This window comes from Eubalaena glacialis, chromosome X (genome assembly GCF_028564815.1).
Source record: "Eubalaena glacialis isolate mEubGla1 chromosome X, mEubGla1.1.hap2.+ XY, whole genome shotgun sequence".
NCBI lineage: Eukaryota > Metazoa > Chordata > Mammalia > Artiodactyla > Balaenidae > Eubalaena > Eubalaena glacialis.
The window spans coordinates 90174316-90193163 of NC_083736.1; the positions used below are offsets into that span (position 1 = coordinate 90174316).

General features: G+C 37.4%; 1 protein-coding gene across 4 annotated transcripts in view; it reads left to right on the forward strand.

Annotated features, from left to right (window-relative positions):
• Positions 1-18848, forward strand: part of DIAPH2 (diaphanous related formin 2) — an 878028-nt gene that overhangs the window by 677175 nt on the left and 182005 nt on the right. For 3 of the 4 annotated variants that reach the window (XM_061179189.1, XM_061179191.1, XM_061179192.1), the window contains one exon: positions 13994-14129. In XM_061179189.1, coding sequence (XP_061035172.1) covers positions 13994-14129 — 136 coding nt within the window. Of the gene's footprint in view, positions 1-1065; positions 1206-13993; positions 14130-18848 lie in introns of those variants that run through there. The other variant, XM_061179193.1, reaches the window with a different exon arrangement.

Here is an 18848-nt window from a genome sequence, read left to right on the forward strand (position 1 = left end):
CGCTGTGACCTCTAGGGGCCGTCTTGCCATGCTTTTCTGTGCCTCATCAGCTTTCCTTTTTTTTAATTGTGTTGCTTGGCTTCCAGTCATTGTTTAGTGTTATATATGTTTCTCTCTGTATGAAAATTACCCTGACTGTTCAGACATCAATAAAGGGAAAGGTGCTACCCCATAATTACTGGAAGGACATCTTTCCTTCAATATCCTGGAAAGTGGGACAACAACTCATCAAACAATCACTTTCTTCTTAGAAGAGCACAGAGTTCTGACTGGCAATCAACATGGCTTTGTGAAAAGTAAATTGAGCAAAACCATTTTCGGTTACTTCTGTGAAAGAATTGGTGCCTTGTTAGTCCAAGACAGAGTCTTTATTCGCAAAGAATTTGATTCCCTCCCGTGTGACATTTATTCTCAATGATGATTGGAAAAAAATATAGGATCTAGACTCTGGACTCTAGAATACTATTTCAACTGACAGTCTAGGAGATTGACTGAAAGAGGACTAACACTCTAGTGCTTCTTTGGATGACCCCTAAGTGCCAGAAGCACAAGAGCCTTGTCTGTGATACTTTCCCTGATCCCCCTACATGGTAGTTACTCAATGAAAGTTTCCTGCTTCTCAGAGAAGGTACAAGTCACTGGGTGCAAATAAGGCTCCATTTGCCTTATTCCAGAGGAATTTCTAACACTTCATTAAAATTTATATATATATATAAATTTTAATATGTATATGCAAATTTAATATATATATGAACATTTTTTTGATGTGTATCTTCCCTCAGAAATAAGTTCAGTTAGGAATTAGTCAAATAGAAAATAATTAAGGGCATCAAGCAGACAGCATAGACACAAGAACATGCATAAATTCACTAGAAAAAGGTTTTTGATTCTTAGTGTTAGAGTACTAATCGTGAATCAGCAGTATATGAGGTATGACTATTTTTTAAAGACAAACCAGAAATGTGTAGAGTCAAAGGAATTTTACCCACATTGTTATCTTAATTGAAAGAAAATGACAGGGCTTCCCTGGTGGCGCAGTGCTTAAGAATCCGCTTGCCAATGCAGGGGACACGGGTTCCATCCCTGGCCTGGGAAGATCCCACATGCCACGGAGCAACTAAGCCCATGTACCACAACTACTGAACCTGCACTCTAGAGCCTGCGAGCCACAACTGCTGAGCCCACGTGCCACAACTACTGAAGCCCGTGTGCCTAGAACCCACGCTCCGCAACAAGAGAAGCCACGACAATGAGAAGCCCGCGCACCGCAATGAAGAGTAGACCCTGCTCGCCGCAACTAGAGAAAGCCCGCGCACAGCAACGAGGACCCAACACAGCCAAAAATAAAAACAAATAAATAAATAAATTTATAAAAAAAAAAAAAGAAAGATAATGACGTTTCCCAAAATATTTTGGAAATGCCTGTTTTAGATTTGTCCTAAGGGTTATGTGGCCTGTGCTTTAGATCTTTTCAGGGGTACTAAATCTTTGCACTTTGAGGGTAGATTTGATTTTTGAAATCAGCCAAAAGTGATATCGAGCCAAGTTTTATGAATAAGATGTATGGTCGAACTGGGTAACAAAATCTCTGGTCAAAAATATTGCGGATCTAAAATAATGAGAGTGATTTTATTTGATTCAGAGCTCAATTCTGAAAGAGGAGTTTCAATCACAGAGTAATGGTCCTCACCAAAATAAGTTTATGGCTTCCCAAGGTGGCCATTTGAAGGATGGGATTCCTGGTTTCAACAGATGTATTGGAACCAATCTTACAAGTTTACAGTTGCACCTTAAAATGTTACAAAACAAATGCTATGATGTGTTGCGAGAATTAGAGCGTGGAAAACTGGGAATAGCCTTACCCTAGATATTGGTTAGCCCATCTTTTAGGGTATTTTTTTCCCAGCTTGGTTCATTTTTGGGGGTGGGAGAGACATACATATGAGGATGGAGAAACCTATAATTTAAAAAATAATGTCCAACAAAGAGAGAAGACCCAGGGGAAAACCTAAACATTATTAAATTTATAGAGAGGACTCTGTATGAGAGACTTGTTATTTTAGAAAATGATGTTGAGCGGCTTAGTTTGGAGTCCAAACTAATTTTCCTAAGGGCCTCTCTTACCCCATCCCTCCTCCCAGCATTTACCCTACAAAGTCAGAAATTCCCCCACATTGCATTTGAGGATCAGCTTTACTTTTGTGGGACTCAGGCACCACAGTGCTTCCTGGGGACACGTTATACCTCCGTGACGAATTTTTTAAGGAAGATATTGACCAGGTTTCTATTTCTCAGCAGCCAATAGACAAGATATGGGCTTAAGAAACTGAACAGCTTTTAATTAGACATCAGGAAGTATTTCCTTTTAGAAGTGATTAAGTATCAGCATAGGTTCCTGCAGGAGGTCATGGAACCCTATTCACAGGCAGAGGACTGGAGCGCCTTTCTTGAGGGTCTTTCCTGTTCTGAGTGTATATTTCTACGTGTCAAGGTAATCTGATATTCTTTTCCAAGTCTCCAAGGTGCTTTTCAACCCACCCAAATTGGTCTCATCAAAAACCTAATTGATTGTGCTGCCTCTTGCATCTTCTAAGATGGTGACAGTAGTAAGACTGTAAACTCAGCTCTCGGAGCTGTAACATACCACTTGTTTTGCCCTTTCCCCCCACCCACCCCTCCCCAAGATGCTTTCCCATTAAAATATCTTATCAGTCACTTCAGAATTTTATTTTGTTCCTTTGGTTCAAAATAGAATTTTTTTTTAAGTTATAGATTAACTTCCTATAGGCGCCCAAAGCGCTTCATAGATTTTAATCAAGTCGAGGTCCATAGAGGCATGTCAAACTCAATTGTTTTTCTTTCCCAGATGGAAAGAGGGATACTCCAATACCTACTAAGAAAAATATGTCTGCAGAAACTTGCAGCATTTGAAAACCTCTTCCATGCTCCAGATTGTCGATTAACTTCTAGCTAATCAGAGTTCAGCGTTCTAATGGACTGTGACGGGAGAGGCAATTTTTCCTCCAACTTCAGATCCCATGTTTTTGCAGTTGTAAGGCAAATTTTAAAAGAAGGCCTTGGGGATTACATCCAGCCTGCATTATCGGCGCATGACCGCTTTGTAACCAACTGCAAGTTTAATATACAAGGAGATTTGCACATAACAGTCTTCTTTTCTTCCTTCTTCTCATTTTGAATAATTTACCTTTGAGATTCTCTTCACGACCACACTAGTGTGCAAAGATCTGTTTGTCTGTCAAACCTCCTGATATGTGCAGCATGTGAAAGATGCATTAATTTTTTATTTGTTTCCTAAGGAGGCTGAACAGTAAGCTGGTTGTGCTGCATACAAGAGAGGGCTGCTTTCGTGAACATGTACTGGAATTCACTTAACTGGCTTCCTCTCCTGCAGCAGATCAGTTTCTTCTATGAGTCTCCCCTCTGCCAAGAGGGAGTCATTTATACAAATAAACTCAAGGAACTTTTCATCTAAACTTTCCTCCCGAACCTGAGACGGTTTGGTCTTAAACCAAAAGATCACTGGCAAAGCTGTGTGTTATGAATGTGTGTGGATCATGCAAATATCTCATTCAAAACAAAGATCTCCTTTTCAAAGTTAGAAAACATCTTTTCTTTTAACCTTGGAGGCTCTATGTAAACACTCATCTCTACACAAGTGAACTTTCACTGCAGAGTGTGGCGCTATGTCCCTGTGACAAATGTCATGGATTTCAGCCCTCAGAAACACTAAGCATTGGCATTTTTAAGAAAATAAATGTAGAGGTCAGTGAACCACAACCTTTGGATGATTAGGAAAGAAACCCACCATTTGAAGGTGGATCATGCTTATTTCAAGGCCACTCAGATTTTCCACAATAAAGAAATATGAGATGTGTAGGGAATTATGTGTAGAGAGGTTCTGGGTAATTTCATGTTTTGAGAATTCCCAGGCTGAAAACTATTATTATGTAAATCGACGAACTCCAGCTTCCAGTTCTTAGAAAATGAGAAGCGTATCTGAAGTTTAACTAGGTTTTGACCTTTTATGTTAGGAAGACTACAGTAGGGAAGAATGGAGCTAGGAAGTTCATTAGGGATTATTTTATGTAAGGTCGTCAGGGAAGTCCTCACTGATTAGGAGACATTGAAGCAGAGACTCGGTAGCCCTGTCTGAGAGCAGAGAGAACACAAGTGGAAAGTCTCTGAGGGAAGTTGACCAGCGGGGATAGAACAGAATGACCCAGGACAAGTAGCGGGGGGGACCAGATCATGTCAGGCCTTGTAGGCTGTTGGAAGGGCTTTTTTTCTTCAGCTCTGAGTAGGAGTAGATGGATTCTCTGACAAACAGACTGAGAGGAAGGAGGAGGAAGGAAGGAGGGGGAATGAGCTGAGGACAGAGCTTTAGGGGAAGGTAAAAATTAAGGGTGGGAGAGGGCAGTGTAGTCGAGGAAGGAAGGAACATAGCATCTCTGGAATCTAAGAGGGCAGAAAATATCTATTTTGTTTGATTTGGTTATGTAGCCTATATCTCTGTGATTCATACCATAGTTACTTAGGTTAGTGAGCACAACTTAAATCTCCATCTAACTACGGTATCAGTACATATGTTCGCTGTCTATTACTGAGACACCTAAGCACTCGAGCAAGCTAATCAAGGTTTCAATTACCCCAGTGAGAAAGTTAGACTTCTCAGTTACAATCACAGTTGACTGGTTGATGAAGTATTCATGAGATCTTGCATAAGAGGGATTTTATAGGTCGCTTGCACCATAATAAGTGGAAATATCTGGGAAAGAAAAAAAGTTTAGCAGTATTACGGTGCTGATAGAGTCTTCAAAGGTACTGACTCTCAGTGTGGTTGCTGCAGCTGAAAATTCTTTGCCCTGAGCATTTGTCATGACTCCTTCAATCCAACATGCCCTCTAAACACAGTGAAACTAGAGAAAAGGAACATCTAAAGTTGTTTGATGTTAATTAAAGAGTAGGATTCTTTCCTTTTTTTAATGGAAAGCCATAAAATTTGTGCCCAAATCACTGCTACCATCTTATGTAGGTTTTTCTCTAATCATCTGGTAGTTCAGTTCTTTGTTCAAATGCTGAAAAATTCATCTCGGCTGACATTGTCTCTTCCCATTTGTAACCTGCCATGATCATTCTCAAATGGGACTGACAAAGACCTGGAAGAGTAGATGAGTCCAGATTTACTATGACCTTTGGTATTCTTTAGGATTTTCACCCACTTGTACTAACAAATAGAGACCTCAGCCCAAGTTACACATCAGTAGTGGTAACATATATTGGGATCTGTGTTTCCCAGTAACCCTTACCCTTGGTTACAGGCAAGTGCAGCAAATTGCAGAAATGTCTAGCAGCCAGAACAATTCAAGCAAAGAATGTGGTAGGTATCTACCTATATGAAGCAGAGTAAATGGGAAGGAAGGAGAATTTTGTTAAAAAGAAAATTTTTTTGGAAAATGATGAAAAGGCATCATACATAGAATTGCCTTTCCTTTTCATCGTCATGCTCAGCACATCTCTGGGACAAGGAAAGGACATTGCTGCTCTAGCCCTAGTTCACTGGTCTGGACCACCTTTCCATCTCTACCTTTTTTGCCTCCTGTTATGCCTGGAATTAAATGAGAACCCCAACCAGCAAAAAGGTTATAATGTTCATCTTCTCTTCTCTTTGAAATCCTCCAGTAGATGGTTTTCCAGCAGGACCAGCAGCCTCCTATGGGTCAGGTGGGGAAAGTTTAAGAAAGTTTCGCGAGGCCTGGGGTAGAAGACTGAGTGTAGACTAATTCTCCTTTAAGCAGACCAAGTGAATGTGACATTCTGAGATAAATACTCACAAAAGAAAGAAAAGCAAACTTCTTATTTCCACATCAAATGGCATGAGAGTATGTGCTTCATTTTCTCAGGGAGATGACAGAACTAACTCCAGATGTTAAACAACAAACAGTAACAGCAAAAAAAAAAAAAAAAAAAAATCCACTGCCTTCCCCCAGGAAACTTCATCCCTCTGTTTTTGCCACAATCTCATAAGGTGTGTTGAACCTTAAGTAAGACGATGCGTGCATTTCATTATTAGTCTACATAGCAAAATGTTCTATGATGTTTTTGTTTCTTAGATTTGTCAAATATAGTATATAAACCCCAGAATTTTCCCCCAAAACTTATCGTTCATTCTATCTATATCTTTTTTCTCATGGCTCAAGAAGGCAACTTCTGTCATCTGTTCAAAGGTTTGGGGTCTGAGAGAGATTGTGTGTTTCATTTCTTCGTAGTTTTAACTGATATTATAAGATTTCCATATCAAAAAGGAGTCTTCCTTCTCCCCAGTGCGCATGAGCATATGTGAGCCTGCTCCTGGGCTAGAGGAAATGGAGTGCAGATCCTGAATTGGTACTGCCCAACTGTGGAATTATATAATAATAATAACCAGCCCATTTACTGCATACTTCTTCTATGTGCCAGGCACTGTGCTTAATTGCTTTCGATGCAATATCACATTAAATCACAAACCAACACTGTGAAGTACAGTTATTTTGTAGATCAGCAGAGCAGGCTTAACACAGTTAAGTAAGTGACCCAAAGTGATAAAGCATGATGGTCGCTAGGCAGCTAAGATTTAAACCGGATCTCTCAGCTCCTAAAGGCCATCCTGTGTTCACAAGGGTATGCTGCTCTACTCAGAATGTTTGGATTATGGGTCCTGATTTGAGAGGAACAAAATAAATAGGCCTCTTTCCCATTATTTTTACTCTGGGCATAAAATTCCTGGGTCAGGAAACTTTAGAAATCTTATCAACAAGATGCATTAAAAAATGGAGCCTTAGAATCATCATACCTATCTAAGAAAGATAGAAATGTACAGTATCCAGGTCAGCACTTCTTTGATTTAAATTTTAAGTGTTCTATGTTACTTTAAAAGAGGTGATTAAAAGAAACAATTTCAAATTCTAAAAAGGTTAGCATAAAACAGAAAAGGTAAAAGAAAAGAAAGTTCCAAAAGCACTGTTTGAATTAAAGCTAAAAGAGGATCAGGTCCTAGGACAGTTCAAGATAAAAGGTGTGGAGAGAATTTCACCTTTTTCATTGAGTTTTCATTAAAGAATAATCTCTCGGTGACTCACATTTAGTGTGTAAAAAGATTTTCAATATAATACGTATCAGGTTTCTTTATATTGTTGCCAAATGATTTGACTCAGTATCATCTGCGAATCCTTCTAATATCCCTGATGTATGAAGAAACACTCAGGGGCATGATCACAGTGTGCCTCTGGCACCAATGTTGCCAATTTGTTCACCAGGATATTTCCAATACATTCTTTTAAGGTTATGTGACTCTCTTCTAACACAGCTTCCGATACTGAAATGAATCACAATCTTGACAAGTGATTGTGACAATCACACAGGTACCCAGGATGATCCAAAACTCAAAAGAGAAAAGAATAAATTTCTAGGGTTTTTTTTCATGAGTGCCAAGTGATGGTGATATATATGGATTTTTAAAATTACCTTAGGTGCCAATAATATGGTACAGTTATAAATTATGTTCAGTATGCTTATGAGGGTAGATGATGTCAAGATGCTACATTTCTAGTCCTGGGTCGCATCCTCATGTCTTCCAAAAAAGAGGGAGGGGCTTGTGCAGAATAAACTATTGAAAACACATGAGGTCATGTGTGCTTACTGTTTAAACTTTCAGATGTTTCTTTTACACATTATAATCACTGCCATCATGTATTGAGCATTTCTCTGTACCAGGCATCGTCTTCAGTGTTTTATATAAACATTATTTCCCTTAATCTATTTAACAACCAAGCGATTTCAGTAGTAGTGTCTCCATTCTACAGATGTGGAAACTAAAGCTCAGAGAAATGAAGTAACTAACTTGTTCAAGGTCACACAGCTTTTAGGATAAGTGATGGGAGTTTGGATATGAAACCAGGTTAAGGTGACTCCAAGATCCATTTTTCTTCCTAATTGCTCCACTTCTCCATCCCTCAAATATACTTCGGCTTCCAGTGAGATCACAGTGCTCGCAAAGTGCTTCTGAAGTCAGCACTGGGATAAAAAGCCATTGAAGGCAATGGGAGTAAGGAAAGGGTCTTGGTGGGAGGTGGTTTTTGTTTTTAAATATCACGAGGTTGGAAGATGCTGGGTTTGTGTAGACCTGACATGAAAGAAGCTGGCATCTGAGCCCCTTGGAATTTTCGAAACCAGTTTCATCCATTTCGGAAAGCTTAATTGGAATATATGAGAGGTCTTAGCATTTACATGAGCTTTTTTTTTTTTTTTTTTTTTGCATATGACATTTTTAGTCCATAGGTCTCATTTGTTAATTATGCACAACAAGGGAAATAAGATTTGTAATTTATTCATATTTTTCAGTAAGGCAATAGAGTCTTACAGTTAGTGAGAGACTTAAAATGAGGTTAGTGAATACATTTTGCAGTAAATCCTAGAGACAATTTTTGTTACATTTTGCTCCTTCTGTGCTTTCTCCTGACTCTTGAAAATAGATACGCCAGTAAAACTGAGACTTCTTTTTCTGTAAACATTTCTTATCTTGTATGAGGTTACTACCAAAAAACTTTCTCAATTAGCAGCATCCTTTTAGCAGAACACAGTTCTATACATTGACAGAATCTAATCAGCTGGCATTCCCAACCCTAAGAAATAATGATTGACGCTTACTTGAGAATCATGTTGAAGTAGAGGAGTTAGCATTTTAAAATGTTTAGTGAGGCTCAACAAATATACAGTGTTGTTAACCACAGTCAATTATTTAAAGGTTTTTTTAAAAAAAAATTCTGAGCTCAAATTTGCTCCTGTTGCTTTTATTCTTTTAATCATTTGGGTTTTGTTTTATAGGAATTAGGGTGAAAAGAATACATCCCATCCCTCAAAAGGGTTCTCTCCCCATCAGCTTTCACATTTTTTGGAGAGTTAAACAAAGTCTTGAAATTTCCTATCTTGCTCTCTAGTAAAACTACAGGTTGTTGATATGAAACCATAGTTAAGATTTCCCTTTCTCTTTTTAAATTTATTTCTTAAGGAGAGAAAAGTAAACAGGCATGTGTTTCCCATCCCTAATTTCCTAAAGCCAGAGTCAAAGAGTGAAACCACCAAGAGGAATAGGATGTTCTTTTTAGGCCTTCATGAGGCCTCTTCATGAAGACAGAATTGGTGATATCAGAACTAAATCTTACTCCACAGTCTGTGTTGCTTGAAAAATATATGCCTTTGTAGATGCGTTCATTCATTTCTATTAATGCCAAACCACAGAAATTATTTTCCTCTTCCGTTTCGGTCTCTTCGGGATTGCACATGCCATTTCAAATTGTGTGATTGTTTTGTAGTTAAATTTATTCCTAAAACATTTAAGGTGTGAACTGATGAACCTATTACTTGGTCTGTTTCATTGTTTATAGATTTACATTCATGGTGTTTTAGTAGTGCCAGTTGCAAGTCTACCTTTCATATAGAAATTTAACCTATTCACATATGCCAAATTTCTCTACTAGCGATTCAATGATATTGTTGACTGATTTTCTTCTACCCCAAATTGCATTAGTTTAGATTTTTATATAAACTATTTTTTTAGTTTTACTCTATTTTTAAGAAAGAAAAAGGAATGAAATGTGAAGAATGCTACAGAAATAGTATGATTCAAGTCCATGAATCACATAATGCCTATCAGTGATCTATATTAACATTTCTGTTCTCAAAATATAGTTTAGATTTGGGCTTTTTTGTGTTTTTATAATTATTCTGCTGTCTTCATTACATAATCTTAGTCTATAAAAGGATGCTTATAAAAAATCAACAGTCTTGGGAATAGGATTGCCAAATTTATCACATAAAAATACTGAATGCCCAGTTAAATTTGAATTTAGATAAACCATGAAAAAATCTTTTGTTAGCAATGTGTCCCAAATATTACATGATTTTTTTAACATAAATATATCCCAAGTATTGTATGGATAATGAATAATTTTTAGTATCAATGTGTCCCACATATCGCATGAAATTTTTTAGTATAAGTATATGCCAAGTATTGAATAGGATATACTTACACTAAAAAAAATGATTCACGGTTTATCTAAATTCAAGTTTAACTGAGTGTCCTGTTTTTTATCTGACAACTCTACTTGGAAGGCATCATGGTAATGTGAGTGAACATATGTGCTTCTGGTACTTAAGTAGCTGTGTAGCCTTGGGCATCTCACTTAACCTACCTCAACCTAAGTTTCAGCATCTGTAAAATGAGAACAAATACTAGGTTTTCTATAAATATTTGAAGTTATTTACTTAAAACACCTGGCACATAATAAATTTCCATTAAACACTAGCTGTTATTATCAGAACAAGGAAGAAATACAAACGCAAGTTACCAGTTTTTTCCATCTTCATAATAAATGACAGCACTCAGCAGCTAAATAGCCCATTAGATTGATAATAGAAGAGTCCACCTGATCTCAGGTAGCCTCGGCCTGCAGCGGCTTGAAGCAGGCTTTCGGTTCCCGGCCAGAGATTGAGGTCGGGTTTCCTTTGGCCAATCCTTTTGATTTGCCTGGTTCAGAGTCCCTATTTGGCTCAGGATCCTCCCCTGTGTGCGCACGCGTCTCTCAGCCAAGATGAATTCTACCGAAGAGGCCTGTGGGTAGTTGGCACCACTTACTATGGGGTGGCGCCCCCTCCCTTTTTGACCTCCAAGGAGCTTTCTAGTTGGGAAGGTTTCCTTGACTTCGAGAATGAGAAAAATGTGGTCTCCTATCTTCTAGCTGGGCAGGGCCCAGCCTCCTCTCTCAATTGTCCTATTCTCATCTTGGAGTATCGGTCCACAGAGAACGAATCTCCAATTGCTTTCCCTGGGTTGCAGGGGGTGGCCCATCTACCTCCTGCCTCACACCCAGATGTTGGTTGATTGTTTACCAGATCAGAGATTTGACTGATAATAAAATGTACACAAGCATTAACCTCCCTTCTCTCCTCTGCTACTCACCTCCTCTCATGTTACTTACCAAAGATCATGCAACTTGTTAATATCAGAACCTGAATGTATGTTGCTTTTGCACATTGTCTTTTTATTCTAAGTTACAATTTTATTTCAATCCTGCCTTTTTCAAACATCTACTTTTTTAAATTGTATTAATTTTTATTGAGATATAATTTACATATCATAAAATTCACCATTTTGCAGTATACAATTCAGTGGTTTTTAGTATGTTCACAAGGTTCTGCAACCATCACCACTACATAATTCCAGAACATTTTCATCATGCCCAGAAAGAAACCCCATTCTCATTAGCAGTCACTCTGCATTCCCCCCTCCTCCTTCCCCTGGCAACCACTAATCTACTTTGTCTCCATGGATTTACCTATTCTGGACATTATATATAAATGGAATCATAACCATATGTGGCCCTTTGTGTCTTCTTTCACTGAGCGTAATATTTTAAGGTTCATCCATGTTGTGGCATGTATCAGTACTTTATTCTTTTTATGCTTGAATAATATTCCATCATATGGATATATATGTACCACATTTTGTTTATCCATTTATCAGTTGGTGGACATTTGGGTTGTTTCCACTTACTGGCTATTAGAAATGATGCTGCTAATGAACATTCTTGTACAAGTTTTTGTGTGAACACGTGTTTTCTTTTGTCTTGGATATATACCTAGGAGTGGAATTGTTGTGTCATATTATAACTCTATGTTTAGCATTTTGAGGAACTCAGACAGCTTTCCAGGATGACTCATTATTTTACATTCACACCAGCAATACAAAGCATTCCAATTTCTCCAATTCTTCATTTATTATTATCTGTTTTGTTGTTTTTTATTATAGCCATCCTAGTGTTCATGAAGTGGTACCTCATGGTGGTTTTGATTTGCAGTTCCCTAGTGATTAATGATGTTGAACATCTTTTCAAATACTTATTGGCTCTTTATCTTCTTTGTAGAAATATCTATTTAAATCCTTTGCCCATTTTTAGTTGGGTTATTTGTCATTTTATTGTTGAGTAGTAAGAGTTTTTATATATTCTTATCAGATATATGATTTGCAGATATTTTCTCCCATTCTGTGGGTTATCTCTTCGCTCTCTTGACAGTGTTCTTTTTTTTTTTTTTTTTTCCTCCCTTTTGGCCGCCCCGCACAGCTTGCCCGACCTTAGTTCCCCAACCAGGGATCGAATCTGGGTTCCAGCAGTAAGAGTGCCGAGTCCTAACCACTGGACCCCCAGGGAATTCCCTTGACAGTGTCCTTTGATGGATAAAAGTTTTTGGTTTTGACGAAGTCTTATTTATCTATTTTTTCCCTTTGGTTGTTTGTGCTTTTGGTGTCATCCACATTGTCTTTCTTCCATGAAGAATAAAACAAACACTAAACCCTGAGAAGAGAGACATGAGATATTTTCCCAACTTTGCAGTTACATAAATGTGTGACCTTAGGCAAGTATTTAAACTCATTCAGAACCCAGTTTCCACATCTGCAAAAAGAAGCTGGATTCAGCAGAGCAGACGATTTGCAATTTTGGGTGAATAAATTAATCTCTATGAAACCCCCTATGTTAGTGGTTCTCAACCTGGGTAACATTTGGCAATCTCTGGAGACAATTTTGGTTGTCAGAACCGGGGAGGGGTGCTACTGGCATCTAGTCAGTAAAGGTCAGGAGTGCTGCTAAATATCTTACAAGACACAGGGTGCTCCCACAACAAAGAATTGTCTTGCCCCAAATGACAATAGTGCTGAAGCTGAGAAACCCTGTTCTAAAATTATGACTCTATTATTCAAATTTATTTTAAGTGGTAGTCTTTGAGTTTGTCTGCAGGAGCCAGATTATTTTGTGCTCTTAGCCTAATGTTAGATGTACTAGTGTTACAGGGGCAGGAGAAAGGGGAGGTACCAATAATTCTTGCAAGTCAAGAGAATTTTTTTGAAAGTGTTTTCAAGGCTTTTAAAAACTATTATTACCTTTTAATACGAAGAAAAAATATTTCAATATAGACACCTCCAGGCCAAGGCTTGTAGATGTATTCTTGTTATTGAGTCCTTTTCTTTAGGGTTTCTGGAACAAAATAGCTTTTGTGAGATAGTTGGTACATGCTGTGAAGTATGTTTGATGAATCATAAGAGGAAAAAAACCCAGAACAACTTGATGGAAGGAACTTGCAGTCGGTGTGTCTCTGCATTAGTGATTTCTCTAAAATGACTATTCTCTAAAATACTATTAGTCCAGCAGAACAATTTACTCCAGCGTTCTCCCATACGGTCTACTGGAATGTACTGATTACCTTGAGTTCCACAGATAATCTATCCAAAATAAAACAGACAGTAGCTTGAAATATGCTTCAGCACTCAAAGATCTTGGCATGTAAAAAGCTATTAAACGTGCAGGTATTTCTTTCCTGTAATAATATGGCTGATTGTTTCATGCCCTGCACCATTAGACGGAATGGTGACCACCTCCGCCACACCCACCCACCACTATCATTGTCGTAGACAAAGTGTTCTACGTATTTTATAAATGTATCTCATTTTTCTTACAAAAATCTTATCACGTAGTTTAAAAAAAACATTTTTCAGATAAGGGGAAAATGTAAAATAGAGCTGTACAGTACCTGCTAAGCCATATTTCCCTATTAAACTTTTTCTTATGTATCAAAACTATTTCATATTTCAACCACAGAGACAATATGTTTATTGTTAAAAAATCTGTGAACATTCATGTTTCTAATTTTCTAACACCCCAGGTAATAGCAGTTAAGGCCTGAGTTACATATAATTTTTTTTCAAGAAGAAATATCTTACGATTATTTCTTTCTCTCAAAAGTATATGAATGTACCTCAAAGCTGCTATAATACTTTTCCATCTCTGAGCACCCACACTTGTGTGTATAGAATTTTAATATTGCACAACTCCTCCAATATATACGTAATGGAAGAATTTTTGTTTAACTTTGTTTATTTGTACAGGAAGCAGTGAAAGAAAACAACAAGAGAAAAGAAATGGAAGAGAAGACTAGGAGGGCAAAGCTTGCAAAAGAGAAAGCTGAACAAGAAAAGTTAGAACGCCAGAAGAAAAAGAAACAACTCATTGATATAAACAAAGGTATGAAGTGCTTCCATTTTTTAAGAAGGAGGTATGAAGTGCAAAATAATTGCACTTAATTATTGATAATTTTGAATTATAAAGTGAATAATGGTTTTGGTAGAAAATTCACAATATTGTTAGTTATTTGTATCAAATGTCTTTCATGTTATTATCTGTATTTCTTTTCATCCTGCACTGAACACAGGCTTTTAGATAACCAATGCAAGGTAATATGTTGTTGCAACACTCTTTTTTTCTTCATTTATTTTACCAAATCATATTATGTTCTGGATGAGGCAGTGGTAAGAGAAGAAGAGAGTGAGATGAAAAGAGAAACACTGGTCTGGAGAGATGAGCCTTATGGCTCTAATTTTATTTTGTTGACACATGTCTGTTGACAGTACAGTAATAATTAACACCCTCCCTTGGGGGCTTGAACATTTCAAGTCATAATGGATATTGACAGCACTGTTATAAGTTGCAAAAAAATAGGGAGAAGCACCTTGTCCAGCTGTGAGCCTACAAACAAAATACTGATATATCCACATAGTATAAAGTAAGTTGTTTTCTTGGTTAGCAAGAATGACTGTATATTAAAGGTGGATTTTTTTGGTTTCGTTTGGTTTGGTTTTCTTTTTAAAGAAGAGAGGGTAAGGAAAGAAAGTGATCAGCACCAGGTAGCTGCAACTTAAGAATGCAAAAGCATAGCCTTTGCCACTGAGGGTTAGAGAATTGAAAAACAAAACAAAATCTGAACAAGATGCAAGATAATATGATTAATATGGACCACCTATTTCTAAGTATAATGATATTAAAAATTGCAAGCACTGTATAATGTTGACTGTGTGCCATATTTTAAGTAAGTTAATCTTCATAACATCTCTGTGAGGTAGGTACTATTATTATCTCATTTTACAGATGAGGAAACTGAAGCTCATAGAAATTAAGGAACTTGCCAAGGTCACACAAATGGAAGTATTAGCAGCAAGATTAGAATCTAAGTAGTCTGGCGATAGAATCTTTGCACTTATAAATGCCATTGTCAAATAATAATAACAATAGCAACAACAGCAACAGCTAACATATAGGACTTACTATGTACCAAGAACTGTTCTAGGAATTTTATGCATTTGAACATATTTAATCCTCATAAAACCCTAGTAGGAGGGTGCTACTATCTCATTTTTAGATGAGGAAACAGGCACAGAGAAGTTAAGTGAGTTGCCCAAGTTGACAAAGATAGTAAGAGGTAGAACCAAGACCTGAGCCTAGGCAGTCTGTGGCCAAAGTTAATTATTAATTATTATTACGTATTTTTAATCATTGTCAGTTACTCTGTAGTAATGTCTGTTAATGGCGAATCTTCTGAAATAATATCTATACCATTCTTCTTCATATCTCTAAAATACATACAATTTTTCAGGAATTGACTGCAGTTTATCTTTTTACCCAGGAAATAAATATAACATAATTTTAAAAGACGAGAAAAGTATATAGAAGGGATACAACAAGGTCCTACTGTATAGCACAGGGAGCTATATTCAATAGCCTATTAAAAACCATAATGGAAAAGAATATGAAAAAGAATATATATATACATATTTTTTTTAATAAATGGCTATGATTTACTCGGGGGAAAATGGAGCACGACAGTACTTGTAAGCCACTACACAGATGTGCGGACATCCCCAATTTTATAAGTGAGGCAGAATCTCAGTGCAACATTTGGGTCTTGCAAATACAAACACACACACACTCACACATACACTCACATACACACACACTTCAAGGTATCCACCTGTAATACTGAAGGTGTGGAGATTGAGGTGTTTTTCACTCCAGTGTTTCTTTGCTGATTCATGCCCACTCCATAAAATCCGTGTTAAAGGCGAGGTCTTTCCCCGAACCTAATTATTTTCTGTCTCCTTGGATTGGGTGGGACATGTCTCACTCAATTAGGAAAAGTACTAGAGCACAGTATTTGTAGGAAGTTCTCGCTTAATAGGTGATGGAGTCAGTAGAACTGTGCTGAATGTTAGTTCCCTTACGTGCATGAAGGAGTACTGAGAGAAGAGGCTGGAAGAGGTACGGGACAGACTGTGCATTCACTTGGCTATGCTAAGGGTCTTACCCTGAGAGCTGTGGGAAACCTATGAATGTTTCTAAATGGGAAAGTGATATGCTTTTTTCTTAGAAAGATCATTTTGACAGAAGCATAGAGAATGGACTGGAAAGGGAACAGCCTGAGACAACAGAGGTTAAGAGGTTATCATTGTCCTGACAAGAGATGATGGTGGCCTGAACTAATGCAGTGGTAGTGAGGTTACAGAAGTCACCAGTAAGAGGTGTATTAGATTCTCTAGGTTGTGGATATGCAGAGACAGATCTATTTTAAGGATTTGGCTTGTGTGATTATGGAAGCTGGCAAGTCCAAAATCTGCAGGGTAGGATGGCAGCCTGGAGACCCAGGGAAGAACCAGTGTTGCAGTTCAAGTCCAAAGGCAGTCTGCTGGTAGAATTCCCTCTTGCTCAGGGAAGATCAGTCTTTTGAGCTATTCAGGCCTTCAACTGATTAGATGAGGCCCACCTACATTACAGAGGGCAATCTGCTTTACTCAAAATCCACTGATTTAAATGTTTATCTCATCCAAAAACACCCTCAGAAAAACATCCGGAGTAATGTTTAAACAAATATCTGGACACCATGGCCCAGCCAAGCTGACACATAAAATTAACCATCACCAGAGGGTTGTTAAAAGGTAGAACTGACTGACCCTGATGATTTTAGATGTGGGAATTAAGGGAAGGAAGCATTAAAGAAGGTGGTACTCTTCATAAAGAAAAAACAGTTCAAGAATAGAGCAGACTTCATCAGGAGGGTTACAATGATTAGTGACATTTTGAACCTGTTTCATTTTCAGAAACCTTGTAAAGATGGGAAATGTCTAAGAAGCCATTGTGTGTGTGCGTATGAAACTCAGGAAAGAGGTTTGGACTAGACAGACAGACTTGGGGATCATTGATTTTTGATGATTAAAGTTAGGGTATATTAGTTTGCTAGGGCTCCTGTAACAAAGTACCACAAACTGGATGGCTTAGGACAACAGAAATTTATTGTCTCACAGTTCTGGAGGACAGACGCCTGAAATCAAGGTGTAGGCAGTGTCCTGCTCTTTCTTAAGACACTAGGGAAGGACCCATTCCAGGCCTCTCTCCTAGCTTCTGTTAGTTCCTTGGCTTGTGGCAGCATAACTTCGGTGGTCACATGGCATTCTCCCTGTGTGCATGTCTGACTCTTCACATGGTGTTCTTTTTATTAGGACACCAGTCATGTTGGATTAGGGGTCCAACCTAGTCTAGTTTAAATTCACCTTAATTAATTACACAATTTATCTTATAACATATGAGTTTGAATGAGATCACAGGGTAAAGTATAAATCAGAAGTTCTGAAAGTATTTGGTCTCAGAACCTATTTACACTCTTAAAAATTATTGAGGACCTCCAATACCTTTTGCTTATTTAGGTTATATGTATTGACATTTATTATATTAGAATTTAAGTGGAGACATAGTAAATAAAATTATTTAAGAAATAATTTTAAAAGTAATTATTTATTAATTCTATTAAAATAAACTATTATGTGTTAAATAACATTTTTTTATGAAATGTAGCTTTATCTTCCAAAATCTCCCCTTCAAAAAACTTAGTAAGAAGAGAAAAAAATAGTGTTGTAAATCTCTTCAAAATCTGGCTTAATGAAAGACAGCTTGATTCTCATACCTGATTCTACATTCGGTCTAATGCGATATCGTTCATCATGTAGCTTCTAGAAAGCACTATACACTCATGAAAGAATGAGAGAGAAAAAGGCAAAAATGTGTCAGTATTCTTATAAAGATAGTTTCGACCTTGTAGATCTGAAATGATCTCAGGTCTCCACAAGTTCCCAGATTACACTTTTGAGACTCTCCGGGGTGAATAGTGAAAAGAGGAAGGAGTCAAGACAGAGTCTGTCCAGTTTTGTGCCGAGAACATAATCTTGTTCCCACATCACACTGCCCCCCTCCCCAACCTCCACCCCAAGTATGTATCAAGCTTTCACTATTTCCTTAAAAACATACCTACAATAGAAAGAAGAAAAGAAAGAACCTATTTTGATTGTGTCTATAATATGTATATATTTTCATTTGCCAAGATTTGATTGATGACCTCTTCAAACATCATTGAAGGCATAGTATATAGATCCAAATAAGTTTTTTATGCAAATGCTTAGCTGAGTGATCTGAACACGAAAGACACACTTTAAAATAGGATTAATCTTTTGTATATTCTTACCATATCTCTATTTACAGATCAATTAAATAATAAACTTCACCATTAGGTTCTTGATTTGTGGCCCGTATGTGGCAAGTACTTATTATTATTATTGTTATTTATTGTAATATTATTTTACACTTAAGAGTATATGTTTGTTAGTACTTATAAATATGTTTTAAAAAGAGATCCTTCCATTGAAATTGTATAGTCTTAAGAAGACGAAAAGATGCAGAAAAGAAAGAATAAGAACAGAGTTGGGTAATTGGGTGTCAAGATGGAGCTCAGTGTCGGTGAGTTTCTTAGTATCTTATAAAAGATGCTGTTGTTAACTAGGTGGAAGTCAGCTGCAGATATTCTGAGAGCCTGGGAGGAGGCATGATGGAGCTACGTAAAAGGTGAATCCATGTTAGAAATGAGAA